This window comes from Cyphomyrmex costatus, unplaced genomic scaffold (assembly GCF_001594065.2).
Source record: "Cyphomyrmex costatus isolate MS0001 unplaced genomic scaffold, Ccosl1.0 scaffold123, whole genome shotgun sequence".
Lineage (NCBI taxonomy): Eukaryota > Metazoa > Arthropoda > Insecta > Hymenoptera > Formicidae > Cyphomyrmex > Cyphomyrmex costatus.
In genome coordinates, this window is record NW_017275207.1 from 516316 (window position 1) to 531521 (window position 15206).

General features: G+C 33.8%; 2 protein-coding genes across 3 annotated transcripts; both read left to right on the forward strand.

The window, feature by feature from the left end:
- Positions 1 to 1202: 1202 nt before the first annotated feature.
- On the forward strand, positions 1203 to 3314 carry LOC108781737 (protein regulator of cytokinesis 1). Its single transcript, XM_018549806.1, has 2 exons — positions 1203 to 1287; positions 1366 to 3314. The coding sequence occupies exon 2, from the start codon at positions 1386 to 1388 to the stop codon at positions 3309 to 3311; it is 1926 nt and encodes a 641-aa protein (XP_018405308.1). The 5' UTR covers positions 1203 to 1287; positions 1366 to 1385; the 3' UTR covers positions 3312 to 3314.
- Positions 3315 to 7413: 4099 nt separating this feature from the next.
- Positions 7414 to 13299, forward strand: mle (dosage compensation regulator mle). Of its 2 annotated transcripts, XM_018548899.1 has the most exons (9): positions 7414 to 7529; positions 7602 to 8097; positions 8787 to 8833; positions 8916 to 9151; positions 9255 to 10920; positions 10998 to 11365; positions 11451 to 11720; positions 11863 to 12108; positions 12950 to 13299. In XM_018548899.1, exons 1-9 carry the CDS (start codon positions 7451 to 7453, stop codon positions 13280 to 13282), a joined length of 3741 nt encoding a protein of 1246 aa, XP_018404401.1. In that variant the 5' UTR covers positions 7414 to 7450; the 3' UTR covers positions 13283 to 13299. The 2 variants fall into 2 exon arrangements, with proteins under 2 accessions (XP_018404401.1, XP_018404409.1); XM_018548907.1 differs by lacking the exons at positions 7414 to 7529; positions 7602 to 8097 and adding an exon at positions 8399 to 8425.
- The last annotated feature ends 1907 nt before the right edge of the window (positions 13300 to 15206 follow it).

The following is a 15206-nucleotide window of genomic DNA, read 5'->3' on the forward strand; positions in this document are numbered from 1 at the left end:
TACGTCGGGTACGCTCGTCTGATCGCTCGCTCGCGATTGAACATAGCACTATAGCAGCGCCAGCGCGCCGACGAACGTAATCAATAGCGGTGACGCGGCACGTAGCTGGTTCTACATTAGTTGCAAGTCGATCGCAAGTTCGTTGCGACAGCCAATCTCAAGCTTGCATTTTGAAATCAACGCGTCAGATTGGCTGTCGCGACGAACTTGCGATCGGCTTGCAACTAATGTAGAACCGGCTTAGCGTGACTGACGTAAGTCCGGATCTACAATAGATGTTTTAAGCCGTAAGAAATTGACCAATTACAGTCAAACACGAGGAGAATAATTGACTGTAATTCGTCCATTTTTTATGGCTTAAAAATTTATTGTAGATCTGAAGTAATGGCTCCAGCACACTGGACGCGGAAACGCTTGCCGTGCGGCAAAATGTGACACGGTAGCCAATGAATATGTTAGGAGCTGTAAGCTCATTGGCTATAAGCAGTATCCCTATAAGCGCAAAATATTATAATAAAAAGAATAAATATAAATATTATATTATAATAAATAATAAATATTTAATAAATTGTTAATAATAATTATTATTTATTTATTATAAATATTATATTATAATTTGCGTTAAAAGTTACAGAATATGTATACTGATCTATATCAACTAAAGCCCTAAACACAATGCGAGGGAATAGCGATAGCGATAAGTTTCAACCTAACAAAAATGCGTATTTCGGTGTATTCGATTTCTGATAAGTTGAAACTTACCGCTATTGCTATTCCCTCGCATTGTGTTTAATATTAAAGAAAAAGGGCAAATTCTATTGATGGTGTGGTGATGAGTAGTGATGAGTGCGTTCAGATTCCTAAAACACTCGGGGGTACTTTTCGCTGGGTTCCGCCCACTTTACCCAGGGTGCGGTCGAGTTGCCACTAAGAATGTTTTGAAGCGTTTCTTGATTGGTCAATTTGTAAAATTCTTTCTTTTGATTGGTGCATCAAACGCTTCAAAGCATTTGTAGTGGCAACTCGACCGCACCTCCAATCACTCAGCGAGCACCCACCCGGTAAGGAATCTGAACGCAGCCCAACATACTTTTGATGAACTTTGGAACGCGCTGGTGTGTTGCGACAACAACGCCATCAAGCAAACCCAGCAATCACTCACATAGACCGTTTATACTTTAAATTTAAAAAGCTAACGGCATGCGTTTATTGTGGCGTCGTTTCTTGGCAAAAGTGACGCGTGTGAATCTTTTTCGTGCAATAGATCGACACTTTGTAGAGATTGAGGTATGTATGCGACGATGCACAATTTATAACAATCGTATTGAGCCGTACTCTTAACTTGGATATTATTCTTTTTCGAAGAAAATAAAGACGTAGAAATAATGGCCGATCAACCAGAGTGGAAGCCTGTCGTGCAAAACATAGTCTTGGAACTTGAAGAGGCATTCGATAATCTCCAGAGAACCTGGGAAGGCATTGGATGTACCAAGGATATGCGAACAACATATTATGTACAAGCGCATAGTCATGTAAAAGAATTGTTAAATGACATGGTCGCTGAAGCAGAATCAAAGCAACAGTTGTTATTTTCTAATATACAAGATCTGTTGAAACAAACAACATCATTGTATGTAGAATTACAAATGGGCATAGTACCGAAAACATATGACCATGTCCCTTTGTACCAAGTTGAACAAATTCTTCAAACAGATTTACAAAATTTAGAGTGTATAAAGAAAGAACGCATCATAATGCTCAAGGAGTTATTGTTGAAGGAACAAGAAATTTGCAAGAAGCTCGGATGTAAAGCATTAAACATAATCGAGAACGTTATACCTACAGAGCAAGATCTTGAGAGCTTTAAGCTTTATCTACAAAAGCAAGAGATTGAAAAGACACATTTAGAGAATGTTTTTACAGATACACGCTGTTCCATAATCAAAATGATGAATGATTTGGGAATATCTCCATCTTCGCCATTTGTAGAATTAATCTGCAACAATTCCGAGGAGTTTGTGCTGAGTGTGAATAATATGACAAAACTGAAAGAATATAAGGATGAATTGAATGTGCAAATGGAAGACACAAAATGTTATATCCAAAAAATGAAGGAAGATTTATTGGCATTATGGAATTATCTTGATGAACCTGCTGATATTTGTCAATCATTCCTCGAAAGACATCCTGGTTATAATACTAATACTGTAAATGCTCTTGCAGCAGAAATAAAGCGTTGTAAGGAAAAAAGAAAAGAAAATATTTTGAAATATGTCACACAGATCAGATATGACCTGCTGAATTTATGGGATTTGTGCAAATACTGTGAAACAGAAAGAAACACGTTTGCACCATTTTTTTCTAACACATTCACAGAGGACCTTTTGACGTTACATGAGTTAGAAGTGGAGAGACTTCGCAAATTTTATAACGATAATCGAACGATATTTGACCTTCTAGAGCAACGCGAAAGTTTGATAACAAAAGTTAAGGATTTGCTTCAGCGAGCAAACAATCCCGATCGTTATCACAATCGCGGAGGCCAATTGTTGATGGAAGAAAAAGAACGCAATGCTATACAAAGAAAACTACCAAAAATAGAAACAGAATTGAGGAAATTGATCAAGAATTACGAGGCTACTCATAATAAGATGTTTACTATTTATGGCACATCATTGGAAAATGTTTTAGCAGAGAGTTGGGAAAGTGTCACTCTGGAAAGAGAATCGAAGAAAAAGGCAAGGAAAGAGGCGAAAGATAAATCAATTAAAAAATCGCCTTTATTAAATAGTTCTAAGCGTACGCCAGGTATGTCTCACTTGAGCATACACAGAGGACCATTATCAAAACGCAAACTGTTCAGTCCATCTCCCAACTCATCGTTAAAACGTAGAAATAAAAATGCTGACAAGAATAAGCCTACTATCATTGTATCCAAAGTCAGAAGGAGTGGAAAACTTCCAAAGATTGGTCAGAAAACGGGCAGATCTTCCAAAGGTGGACAGAAAAGGAAGGAATCACTGTCACCTGTCAACAGCATCACAGATACAACATATAATCAGTTTCAGGGCCATATGACGGATAGAGAAGAATTGCACAGCTCAATGTTGCCAGAACAGATACTAAAGAGCTCCAATAAGATCAATGTCAACAAAACTCCAGTACGAACACCCATGAAACCGTTAAGGAAACATCTTTCCACAACATCATCTTACACTCCCCTCTCCACACGCAAAACGCCGCACAGTCCTCGAGTTATTAACACCCCAAAACTAACAACAGCTCCGAGTAACTTGCCTTTTATCTTTTAAACGAGATTGACATAATATAATATTTTATAACATAATATTACAATTTTTATATTATTAGATTATATCATAATAAAGCGAGATTACATTATTTAATGGTTTATGACAAGCAGAAACAAGTAATAATTAATATGAATATAATTTATTGTTATAACAATAATAAAATTGTGATTTCGTTGAGGATGATGAAATCTAAATCTAACTGAAACATTTGAAAGTTTGTAATAATATAACCTAAATATAAATTATATATAATATATTTGGAAGTTTGTGTGCAAAATTTATTTAACTGTTACTTTCAAAGCCTTTTAACTGGAATATTTTAATTTTTAATTTTGAGAGTCCTTTAATAATTGTATACAATTAAATGATGATAAAGACGTACTGACTTAAGTCTTCCTCAGGGTGCAGATCGCCAATCACAGAATCGTTCTGGATGCTTTCCAGCTACGACACAAGTAGACACAGTGTAACACAGTGAATCATTACATCCTTATTGTTTGCCTATGTTAAACAAGGATGAAACGATTCTCTGTGTTACACAGTGTCTGATTCCGTCCTCGCTGGAAAGTACCCCTGTTAGATCTGTTTACATATTTTGCAAGCAAATCTAACAGAACGATTCTGTGATTGGCGATCCGCTAATCCGCGATACGCTCCATGGGACTGCACCCTCAGTGTTTGTAATAATTATATCAATTTATTTACACATAAACATTTAAATCATAGAAATTGATATAAATTGTGAATAATTTTTAAACGTATGATTTGTACCTATCCCTAATGTGTGCGATTTTTTTTATAAGTTACGTCAGTATTGACAGATTACTTGTAAAGAATAGAATATTTGTTCAATTGATCAGCATCATACTGCTATAAAATACTTTATAACCAATGTTTTGTTTGATTGACGAGAACTTTATTAAGTAAAAAACGAATGAGTTGAGTAAGTCAAAACGTCTATTATTTTATTATTATGACAATAAATTGAATGCATATTAATTATTACTTGTTAGTAATCGTTATAGGTCATTAAACAATATAACTTTGCTTTGCAGGCATCTCACAAGTTTATAGATTAATAACATAATAAATTTTATCGCTTATGAGAATGACCTGAAAAATCTAATTTAATCGAAATTTTTTCTAATCGTGCTAAAGATTTGTATTTTGAATCTCTATTTATCATATAAAATACAAATAGGAATCGAATATGTTACTGCTTGTCGATGTACATTACTGCTTGGTGATATTGGAATGCAAAAATCTATTGCTTTCAGTATTAAACGTACAGTTGAGATTAGTTTAAGTTAATCTGGAAACACGGTAGTGTTTCGTTGCTAATATAATATACTCAGTAGAAGAAAAAAAAAAGAGCGCACATTACTTATAAAAGTGCTTTTTCATGCTGATGCTCAACGCTTATTTTTAGCATAGATAACATAATTCAAATTGACGCATCAATTTTGATCATGTGATCTGTTTTAACGCTAAAATCAGAGTATAAAAAAGTACGTTAATATTTTCCGTTCTCCGAACAGGAATGTAGTTTGATGCAATTTTTATTCGCAGCTGTAGTTTATTAAGTAGATTATAGGTTTTATTATTGCCGCACATCTCTACGATTTATTAATAAGTTAGTATTGTACAAATATTTTTTTTATAAATTTTAAAATACTTGTGTAAGTGCGAATAATATTTCTGTAATGTACGGAAAAGACTTGATAAGTCTTTGCATATTTAAATATTTTACGATGTAGGAAACTTAATTCCTAATAATATAACTATCTCGAAATGTATTAAATAATTGTTTTTTAAAGAGAATATTACCTTAAAAATGTTTCATTAAATTGTAAAAATTTCGTCTCTTAACAAAACATGTTATTACTGTTGCAGTAACATTAGAATAAATAATTAATTAAAATTGATATGTATTTTATTTTTAAAGTATTAAAATTTTTTAATTATGTATTCACTAAAATAGTAAAATAAAAATACTTAAAAAAATTAATTAAAACTAATTGCACTTAAATATGATACTTAATTAAAACGAAATTAAGTAAAATGTGTATATTTCCATAACCATCAATCATTCAAAATATAAATTAGATTTGTCATGTTATTTTCATATGATATTAAGGCCGGTATTCATAGTCGGTTCTTATATTAAGACTGCCTTAAGGTATGTCGTAAGATGTTAATGCGACCCTCTGATTGGTTCGTAACTCTTCAAGACTGAACTTAAGACAGTCTTGAATATAAGAACTGATTATGAATACCGGCCTATGAATATCGGCGTATGTCTGTTTTTTTGTGGCTGAAGGTTTAACTAATAGACACTTTTGGAACTTAAAATGAAACAGACATATGTTTAATATTTGTTGATAGCGAGAAAAAGAGTTCTAGTGCAAGAAAATAGACTAATTGTTGAAAAATTGTTGTAAGGTAGTGTTCCTATAGATAGATATACATAAAAGTTATAGGACAATGTGGTCGCAACTTTTGATTGGTTGCCAAAATCTACCATATATGTAATATCAGCATCCGAGAATGGATTAAAATGGATTGGATTTTGTCTATTCGAATTCGTATTTTAAACAGCGAAATTTTTTTTTGATTCAATTGAATTCAATTGGATACAACTGGATTGAAAAACTGCGTTTCCTATTCAAAATTATGAATTGAACAGTGGTCACAAACGCACTGAAAAAGCTAATATTATTTTATGATAGAAAAGTATACAGATATGCTCTCCATGCAATTCCTATAAATAAATAAAAACGTATTTGGATTGAAAAGTATACAGATATGCTCCATGCAATTCCTATAAATGAATAAAAACATATTTAGATTGAAAAGGATTCATTTTAACATTCATGAATCCGTATTTCTGAAAATTTGAATCCATTTTAATCCATTTTAATCCATTATTCTCAGATACTGAGCTAACCGCGAGTTTCAAGTTTTGCAGAAATGATTGTTTTTTATACAATCAGCTGACGTATGAATAAACAGAAGTTAATGCCGGATATTTCTCATGCATAATTGCTTCGTTTTAATAAACTGTTAATACATCGCAAGCGTATATATAAAGAAATAATAAATGTCAATACAACCGTCTCGTATTTCCGCTTATATTTCTAAAAAAAGTAATGATAAGAAGAAATCGCGAAACTAACAAAACGTCGTGAGTTAATTTAATCTAATCTAACTTAGGGGAGAGCTATTTAACATTACAAATGCTTTTACCTTCGTTGGACTAACGCGAGTTTTATGAATTAACAAAGAATTCTTTCATCTAATTGGTCCACGAAGGTAAAAGCATTTGTAATGTTAAATGGCTCTCCCCTGAGTTAGATTAGATTAAATTAACTCACGACGTTTTGTTAGTTTCTCGATTTCTTCTTGTCATTATTTTTTTTTAGAAATATAAGCGGAAATACGAAACGGTTGTTGTATTGACATTTATTATTCCTTCATATATACGCTTCCGCTGTATTAACAGTTTATTAAAACGAAACAATTATGCAAGAGAAAAAAAACATGTGCAATTCTTTGCAAGTTTTTTTGTTATTAAAAAAAAGTTGTGTTTAACGTGTTGTGTCGTTTATTACTTTATATGTTATCACATTATTATTATTACTTTCATTAATTTTATAACAAATATGTATTAAATATTAACAAAGTATTTTTTATTTATATTAAATTATATATTAAAAATGGCTAAATTGCCTTATTCATGTTTGAATAGTCGCGCCGCAAATGAGCTGAATTTCTGATTGGTCGAGATAATAGTTTCCGCCATTATGAGCAATGGATAACCTTTTGTGAATATTCAACAATTCAACCATTTTCTTTATATGTATTGTATGTTATATACGAGAGAAGAACGTTAGTTCTGGACGTGACGGTCGTGTGCCATTGGGCGCATTCAGCAGAAAAGAGCGCTACGAGAGCGCTCGCTGTTATTGGTGTATTCTTCTAGATCATCCAATCAGAATTTTAAATCTGGAAGAATATACCAATAACAGCGAGCGCTCTCGTAGCGCTCTTTTCTGCTGAATGCGCCCATTGAAGACTGAACTACTAAAGACTGAGAGAAGAACGTTAGCACCTGAGAGTATTGACGAAAGACTCGAAAAATGGGCGATATAAAATCCTTCTTCCATCAATGGTGTGCGAAAAATGGCAAAGAACCGCAATTTGATGTTAGACCAACAGGTAAATATATCTATAAATATTATTCCGTTCAGATTAGTCGAAATGGAGTGTGTGAATTATTTCGTTTCACAGGACCCAAGCATAGGCAACGTTTCCTCTGCGAGTTACGAGTACCTGGCTTCGATTATGTCGGTGCAGGAAATTCGACTAACAAGAAGGACGCGCAAGGAAATGCTGCGAGAGATTATGTCAATTATTTAGTACGCACAAATTGCGTGAATTTAAATGATGTACCGAAAGATCCTGCGATGCCGGCGACAATGTTAGCAGATACTATGAAAAATGAAGTTTTAACGCCAGTAAAATCGGTGTTTCAAGGAGGCATGGGACCGAATGACATTGGTCAAGCATACAGGCCGTACAATGAACGTGGCCAGAGTAATTATACATACATAGATAGACTGGCTGATCAAAAGAAAGTGGAAGATGCAGAAGACGTTGATGTAAATTCTGGGATACATGGAAATTGGACGATAGAAAATGCCAAGTCCAAGCTTCATCAGTTTATGCAAACTAACAAAATTAATGCAGATTACAAATATACTCCGGTTGGTCCGGATCATACGAGGTATGGAGTCTTGCAAATGGAGTTTTTCTAGAACATTGGAATGGCATTACAATACAGTGTATAGCTCAGTTTATATGTTTTACTGTTATATACAATTGCTTGCTGATTGTTGTACCATTTAAGATTTGACAAGGCCATTTTGGAGTATATTGCTCGTTTATATCTAAAGCTAGTGCAAGAGAGTCAACGATGACTCTCTTCTGCACAAATAATAAATACGTTAAACCAAAACTTTTATTAAAATGATTTAATAATGGTTTTGGTGCAACTACATAAAGAATCTTTCTTCAATGTACTCCAATGTGGTCATCTGTGACATCTTCAAATGGTGAGTCATTATTCATTGTAATTAATTGAGGGAATAAGTGAAACAAAAAGTTTATCTTTGATATAGATGGTTATCACAAGAAATAAATTTAATTATTTTACATGCCCCATTGTTTCAACATATTTTATAAGAAATTACTAATAATAAAATAAGATTAATTTATTGATCTTTTAATAAGTAAAATTAATATATGTACAATAAATATCTTATTCAATTATTTAAATATTTAATATTTTGTTATATTCTTCAAATTATGTTAATTATGTATATATTTCTTTCACACTGTTCCCTTAATTATTAATTATATTAATAACATATATAATACATTTTATAATATCTATAATAGAAATTTTTTTTACAGGAGTTTTATGGCAGAAATGTCACTTTATATTAAGCAACTTGCACGAAGTATGTTAATTTCAATTTATTTAAATGTGTCTAATCATATTATATAAGAACATAATAATTATTTAATGTTTTAATACTTCAGGTATAACCGGCCGTGAAACTGGATCAAATAAACAAACTGCTTCAAAAAGTTGTGCTTTGTCTATTGTTCGCCAATTGTATCATCTAGGAGTAATTGAAGCATTTAGTGGTACATTAAAAAAAAATAAGGATACGGAACAGATGAAAGCTTATCCTGTAAAAATTTCACCAGAAATTGAGAATCAGATCCATGATGTTCTTACAAGTTTGGATATAAAACCAATTGATATTAAACAGGTATTAATCATTTTGATTATTCTTATTTTATGCGTTCGTGCATGCGTGTGTGTATCAAGATATCTAATTAGATTTATAATAAAAAATACAAACTTTAAAATAGCCATTAATTGCAAAAGAAGCTAATACTACACCGAAAGATGAAAATGATACGGCAACTGCTGGCGTATCTTTGTTGACAAATCAAGTTTTGGATGATTTCATATCTTCCGTACCGCAACCTGCCGGTGTTGTAAGCTGGTCACCACCTCAGCCGAATTGGAATCCATGGACTGGATGTAATATAGATGAAGGACCACTAGCAACAATATCTTTGGATAAGTTGTCAGAAGATTTATTAAACGAACAGAGAGATAAGCTGCAGCAGGATGTTAATATACAGACGAGCATCAAGGAAAGATCGAATCTGCCCGTTTTCAACAAAAAAAACGAGATCATGAATGTAGTTAACGAAAATCCGATTGTTATCATACGTGGTAATACGGGATGTGGTAAGACTACGCAAGTTTGCCAGTTCATTCTGGATGATTATATCGCATCTGGCCAAGGTGCATATTGCAGTATAGTTGTCACTCAACCTAGAAGAATCTCTGCCGTATCTGTGGCAGACCGAGTTGCCGTCGAGAGATGCGAGTCTCTGGGACAGTCAGTCGGATATTCTGTGAGGTTTGAGTCGTACTTACCGAGACCCTATGCCAGTATAATGTTTTGCACTGTGGGTGTACTCTTAAGAAAGCTGGAAGGTGGCCTTAGAGGAGTGTCGCACGTTATAGTTGATGAGATTCACGAACGAGATGTCAATTCGGATTTCATTATGGTGGTGCTCAGAGACATGATCCATCTCTATCCCGATCTTAGAATCATCCTCATGTCTGCTACAATTGATACAACATTGTTTAGCGAATACTTCAACAAATGTCCTGTGGTGGAGATTCCCGGCAGATCGTATCCTGTTCAGCAATATTTCTTGGAGGACTGTATTGAGCTGACAAAATTTTATCCGCCTACAGGTTCTGGAAAACGTAAATCTAAGGAATCAGACGATTTACCAATACCGGACGCAGAACCGGAAGAAAACCTGAATAAAGTCATCAGTACTGGTTATTCTAATGAAACAAAGAACGCTATGGGACAGCTGACAGAGAAAGAGATAAGCTTTGAGTTAATAGAAGCGTTACTTACGTACATTAAAGTACAAGATATTTCAGGTGCTGTGCTGATCTTCCTCCCTGGATGGAATTTGATATTCGCATTGATGAAACACCTTCAACAACATACTCTTTTTGGCGGATCGTCTTATCTTATTATCCCATTACACTCGCAATTACCGAGAGAAGATCAGCGTAAAGTCTTTGATCCTGTCCCGTCATTTGTAACGAAGATTATTTTGTCCACAAATATTGCAGAAACTTCGATCACGATCAACGATATTGTCTACGTTATAGATTCTTGCAAGGCCAAAATGAAGCTATTCACTTCGCACAATAATATGACTAATTATGCAACTGTTTGGGCCAGTAAAACAAATCTGGAACAACGCAAGGGTAGAGCAGGTCGCGTTAGACCCGGTTTCTGTTTCCATTTGTGCTCAAAAGCTCGATTTGATAAGATGGACGAACATATGACACCAGAAATGTTTAGGACGCCTCTGCACGAACTGGCGTTGAGTATCAAGCTGTTAAGATTAGGCAATATCGGTCAATTCTTGTCGAAAGCAATCGAGCCGCCTCCCATTGACGCCGTGATTGAAGCAGAAGTTGTATTAAGAGGTATATACTTTTTATCTTTCTCTTTTTCTATAATCAATTAATTCTAAAACTTTGTTTTTGTATTTTTATGTACGTAGAAATGAAATGCTTGGATAAAAACGACGAATTAACGCCTCTCGGCAAAATTCTGGCGCGTTTACCTATAGAACCGCGGCTAGGAAAAATGATGATCCTAGGATGTATGTTCCGCGTGGGTGACGCGCTCTCGACGATGGCCGCGAATAGCACCACTTTCCCTGAGGTATACAACATGGGTCCGGATATGAAAAGGCTGACTGCTCAGCAGAAGTGGTTTGCTGGTGCTAGGTTTAGCGACCATGTCGCAATGTTTCATGCTTTTCAAGCATGGGAGGAAGCGAGAACAGGTGGCGAATGGGCAGAACAGACGTTCTGCGATTCAAAGAGCCTGAGTTTACCAACTTTACGAATTACTTGGGAAGCTAAGGTCGGTAGAATTGCGATATCGCTAATAATGCTACATATATTTTTATATACTCGCAATAATGACTTTTATCATTCGGTATGTGCAGAATCAACTACAAGCGTTATTGCAAAGCTCCGGTTTTCCCGAGGAGACTCTGTGCCCCATGCCATTAAATTATCAAGCAAGCGCGGACCCGCGTCTCGACACCATCACCGCGCTATTATGCATGGGCCTATATCCCAATGTGTGCTATCACAAGGAGAAACGGAAAGTTCTTACCACAGAATCGAAGGCTGCGCTGATTCACAAAACATCGGTGAATTGCAGCAATTTCGAGCAAAACTTTCCATTCCCGTTCTTCGTATTTGGTGAAAAGGTATTTAAACAGCGCAATGTCTAAAATGGAGACATACGATATTTTATGTTCAAACTTTTGATATGCTTGCTGTATAGATAAATTCTACCTATGAACATCTTTCTCTCACGCTCCGATAACTCTCTACATCTTATTTTATTAGATTCGTACGAGAGCTGTATCTTGCAAACAAATGACTATGGTATCACCTATACATCTATTACTATTCGGATCACGAAAAGTAGAATATATAGATGGTGTGATTAGACTGGACAACTGGATCAACTTGGATATGAATCCGCAACATGCAGCAGCTATTGTTGCTCTAAGACCAGCTTTGGAAAGTCTTGTAGTTCGAGCATCCAAGGATCCAGAAACGATTTTAGAGTTGAGTCCGACTGAAGAAAAGGTATAAATTGAACTTGAAATTTTAATAAATATTAAATTCTTTTGAATTTAAAAATTTGGGACTACTTATGTAGTCCCCTCATAATTGCGCGCTGATAACTTTCAAACATAACGCATAAATACTACAGTAATATCACAAATTTTACTTGATTAATTACATATTAAATATGAAGATGATAAACTACATATGTAGTATATAAAATTTACACATAATTATAATAAGCACTGTGATCCAGCTTTGACCGTTATAGGCTGTTCTTCTTTGTTTGTTTGAAATTTTAATCTATATGTATATATCAAGTTAATGCAAAAGGTTTATATATTTTTTAATTAAATTTTATATTAAAACTCTTGGCCACACTAACCATTATTATCTTTGATCACAATATCAGAAGTGAGAAAATACATAATAAACATTCTTGTAAAAAATATTTTAAAATTGACTAGGAGCCTTCAATAAGATCTAGAGTTCTTAAAAAATTTGGAAAATTTCTGAATAACAAAAAATATTTTTAATTGGAATAAAATATATTGAAACTATTATACCATATATAATAACAATTTTGCTTTAATTTTGCTTCTATTTTTATATAGACTTTTATTTGATAAATATAAGATTGTTTATACATTATTTTAACATCTCTCTTTTTTATTATACTTTAAATAGTAGTTCTTTTCTCTCTGTTCTTTTCTCAATTTTTTTCTATAATATTTGTTAGATAATATGGATTCCAAAAACGTAACATATATTATATCGTAACATATAATATAAAATATTCTTTGGAGAGGACATTTTCTAATGTAACTTTGAAAACGCTAGTAATAAAACTTTTTTTTTTCAGGTACTAAGTGTGATTAAAGCATTATGCAACATGAATGCTTGTCGGCACGAGCTGGAGCCGATAACCAGTAGTAGTTTACAATCATCGCGACCCCCGAGAGGACACGTAACCGGTTTTCGTGCTAATTATAACACACCTCCAAAACTGATGCGAGGAAATGGAGGTTTCCGCGGCCCAGTCTCGAATAACGAATCCTACGGCGGACATAGTGGTGGCTTTAATGATAACCGCAGCGGCGGTTACAGAGGAGGTTTCAACAACAGGGGATACGCCATGGGCGGTTTGCGCGGCCGAGGTGGAAACTGGAATAGTGGCAATCGCGGACGTTACTAATTAATATTTTGTTTATGCTAACTGTAATTACCGTATTGCTATTACACTTTAGAATGCAATTTGTAATTCTGGACATTTTGATCTGAAATATCTTGGCGTTTATACATTATTGCCTTTTTTTTTTATTTCGATCGAAGTAATACACTTTAAGTTAATGTTCAGAATTAGAAATCAGCACTATTTTAGATTAATCACTTAATTACATGGGCGGTTCAATTTTTATCTGGAATTTATTTCTTCAAGAAACGGTGGCGTACCGAATTCTCGCATCTCGTAGAAGAAGTAGAGAAGTTCCCTCTGGTATGGAAACGAGATATGATTATAAAATAATAGCAATATGGAATGAATTGGATATGCAAGCTTGAGCAGTGCTACTCAATAAAAGTTTAACTGAAGGAAGGATTAAGCCTTTAAAAATTGTACAACGTTTTTTTGCAAGCCTAACATATTTTTTTAATACTTAAATATATGATATGCAGAAGCCAGGAATGGCCAAGACGAAGCTGATAATCTTCACTGAGTGATGGTTCTAATACATCAACTCAAAGACATTTATTGTGCAGATATAGTTTTGTTGTCAAAATGGAAAGAGTATCAATATATGAAGGGGAGAGTACTTCAAGAAAGAAACCTAAATTGAGATTAAGTACAATTTCGTTGTTATTACCATAATTCTGGACAGAAGTTGAGTCACTCATGTATCATAGGTTTATATTGAATATTATATTGACATTATATTATTATATAATAGTATATACATTAAAAAGGTCCAAATTATTTAGCCGAACCTGAAGACGAGCTACGAGTTAAGCCTTGTGAGTGTCACAAGCATTTCAACTACTACAGATTCATTCTATGGTTTCAATTCTTTTTTAATTGTCGATACCTACCTTTCGGAGCAAGTCCTATAATATAAAGGTCAATAGTTAGATCACATTTCTTAGAATATAAGGATGTGATATTTGTTTGCAAAGTCCTAAAATCTACTTGTGGCAGACACTTGTGTAGACTAGTGCTAGGATGGATGCAGTAAACTATCTCGCCTATACTATCCAGATAAGTAGCATGACAATACTTACTTGGTGACACAAACATTATTCGATCCTTCTTAGTATTTAAGTATCCTGTTTTATGTATTAAAGCTTTGTGTTCACAATGTTAAAAATTCGACTGAAATCTTAGACAGAGAAAAAATTAACAAATTATAACAATTTGATTATATGACCAGTGTAATTGGTAAATTCTTTTTTTTTATCTGAGATTTCGGATCAATTTCTAGCATTATGACTTATGCATATGGTACTCGTCAAGAGACTTGGCTCAAAGCTCATTTCTAGATTCGATTCAAGGTTTGGTTGAATAAACTGGACGCATCTTAATATTATACTATACTAGTATAATATAATTACTATAATATGTGATTACTATAATATATGATAATATATTATACGAGGTGTTCGAAAATTCAACCAAACTTTCAGAGATTGTGAATCTCGAAATATTTAAAAAATTATAAGTTTTATAACAAATTGTTTCAGAAAAAAGTTATAGGATGTAAAAAGATCTATTTATTGACCCCTCATGAGTTTAACCTTGGATGGTGTTGCCAAAGTCGAGATTACCTTAGGCAAGATCAGTAGCTAGATCAGCTCTTGGATCTTTTTGAAACACTGTCTGCCGTAACGATGAAACGACTCTAGGTCCATTTGCAAAAAATGATCTTTTTGGTGCCCCCAACGATCTCTGAAAATTTATCGGTTGAATTTCCGAACATTTTGTATAATAGTGTAATACGATGACATTGTATCGAATATGTAACGTAATATAGAATCACAGTGTAATTTATTTGCATGTAATACTTGGTTTTCTTTCTCTTTTAACTTATGTGATACTCTTATAATATAAAAATATCTTTGTCTCTTCA

Coding starts and splice junctions, on each gene's coding strand:
- LOC108781737 (XM_018549806.1), top strand. CDS start 1,386: ATGGCCGATCAACCAGAGTGGAAGCCTGTCGTGCAAAACATAGTCTTG.
- mle (XM_018548899.1), top strand. CDS start 7,451: ATGGGCGATATAAAATCCTTCTTCCATCAATGGTGTGCGAAAAATGGC. Junction 8,834..8,915: donor TATTAAGCAACTTGCACGAA/GTATGTTAATTT, acceptor TTAATACTTCAG/GTATAACCGGCCGTGAAACT. Junction 12,109..12,949: donor TGAGTCCGACTGAAGAAAAG/GTATAAATTGAA, acceptor TTTTTTTTTCAG/GTACTAAGTGTGATTAAAGC.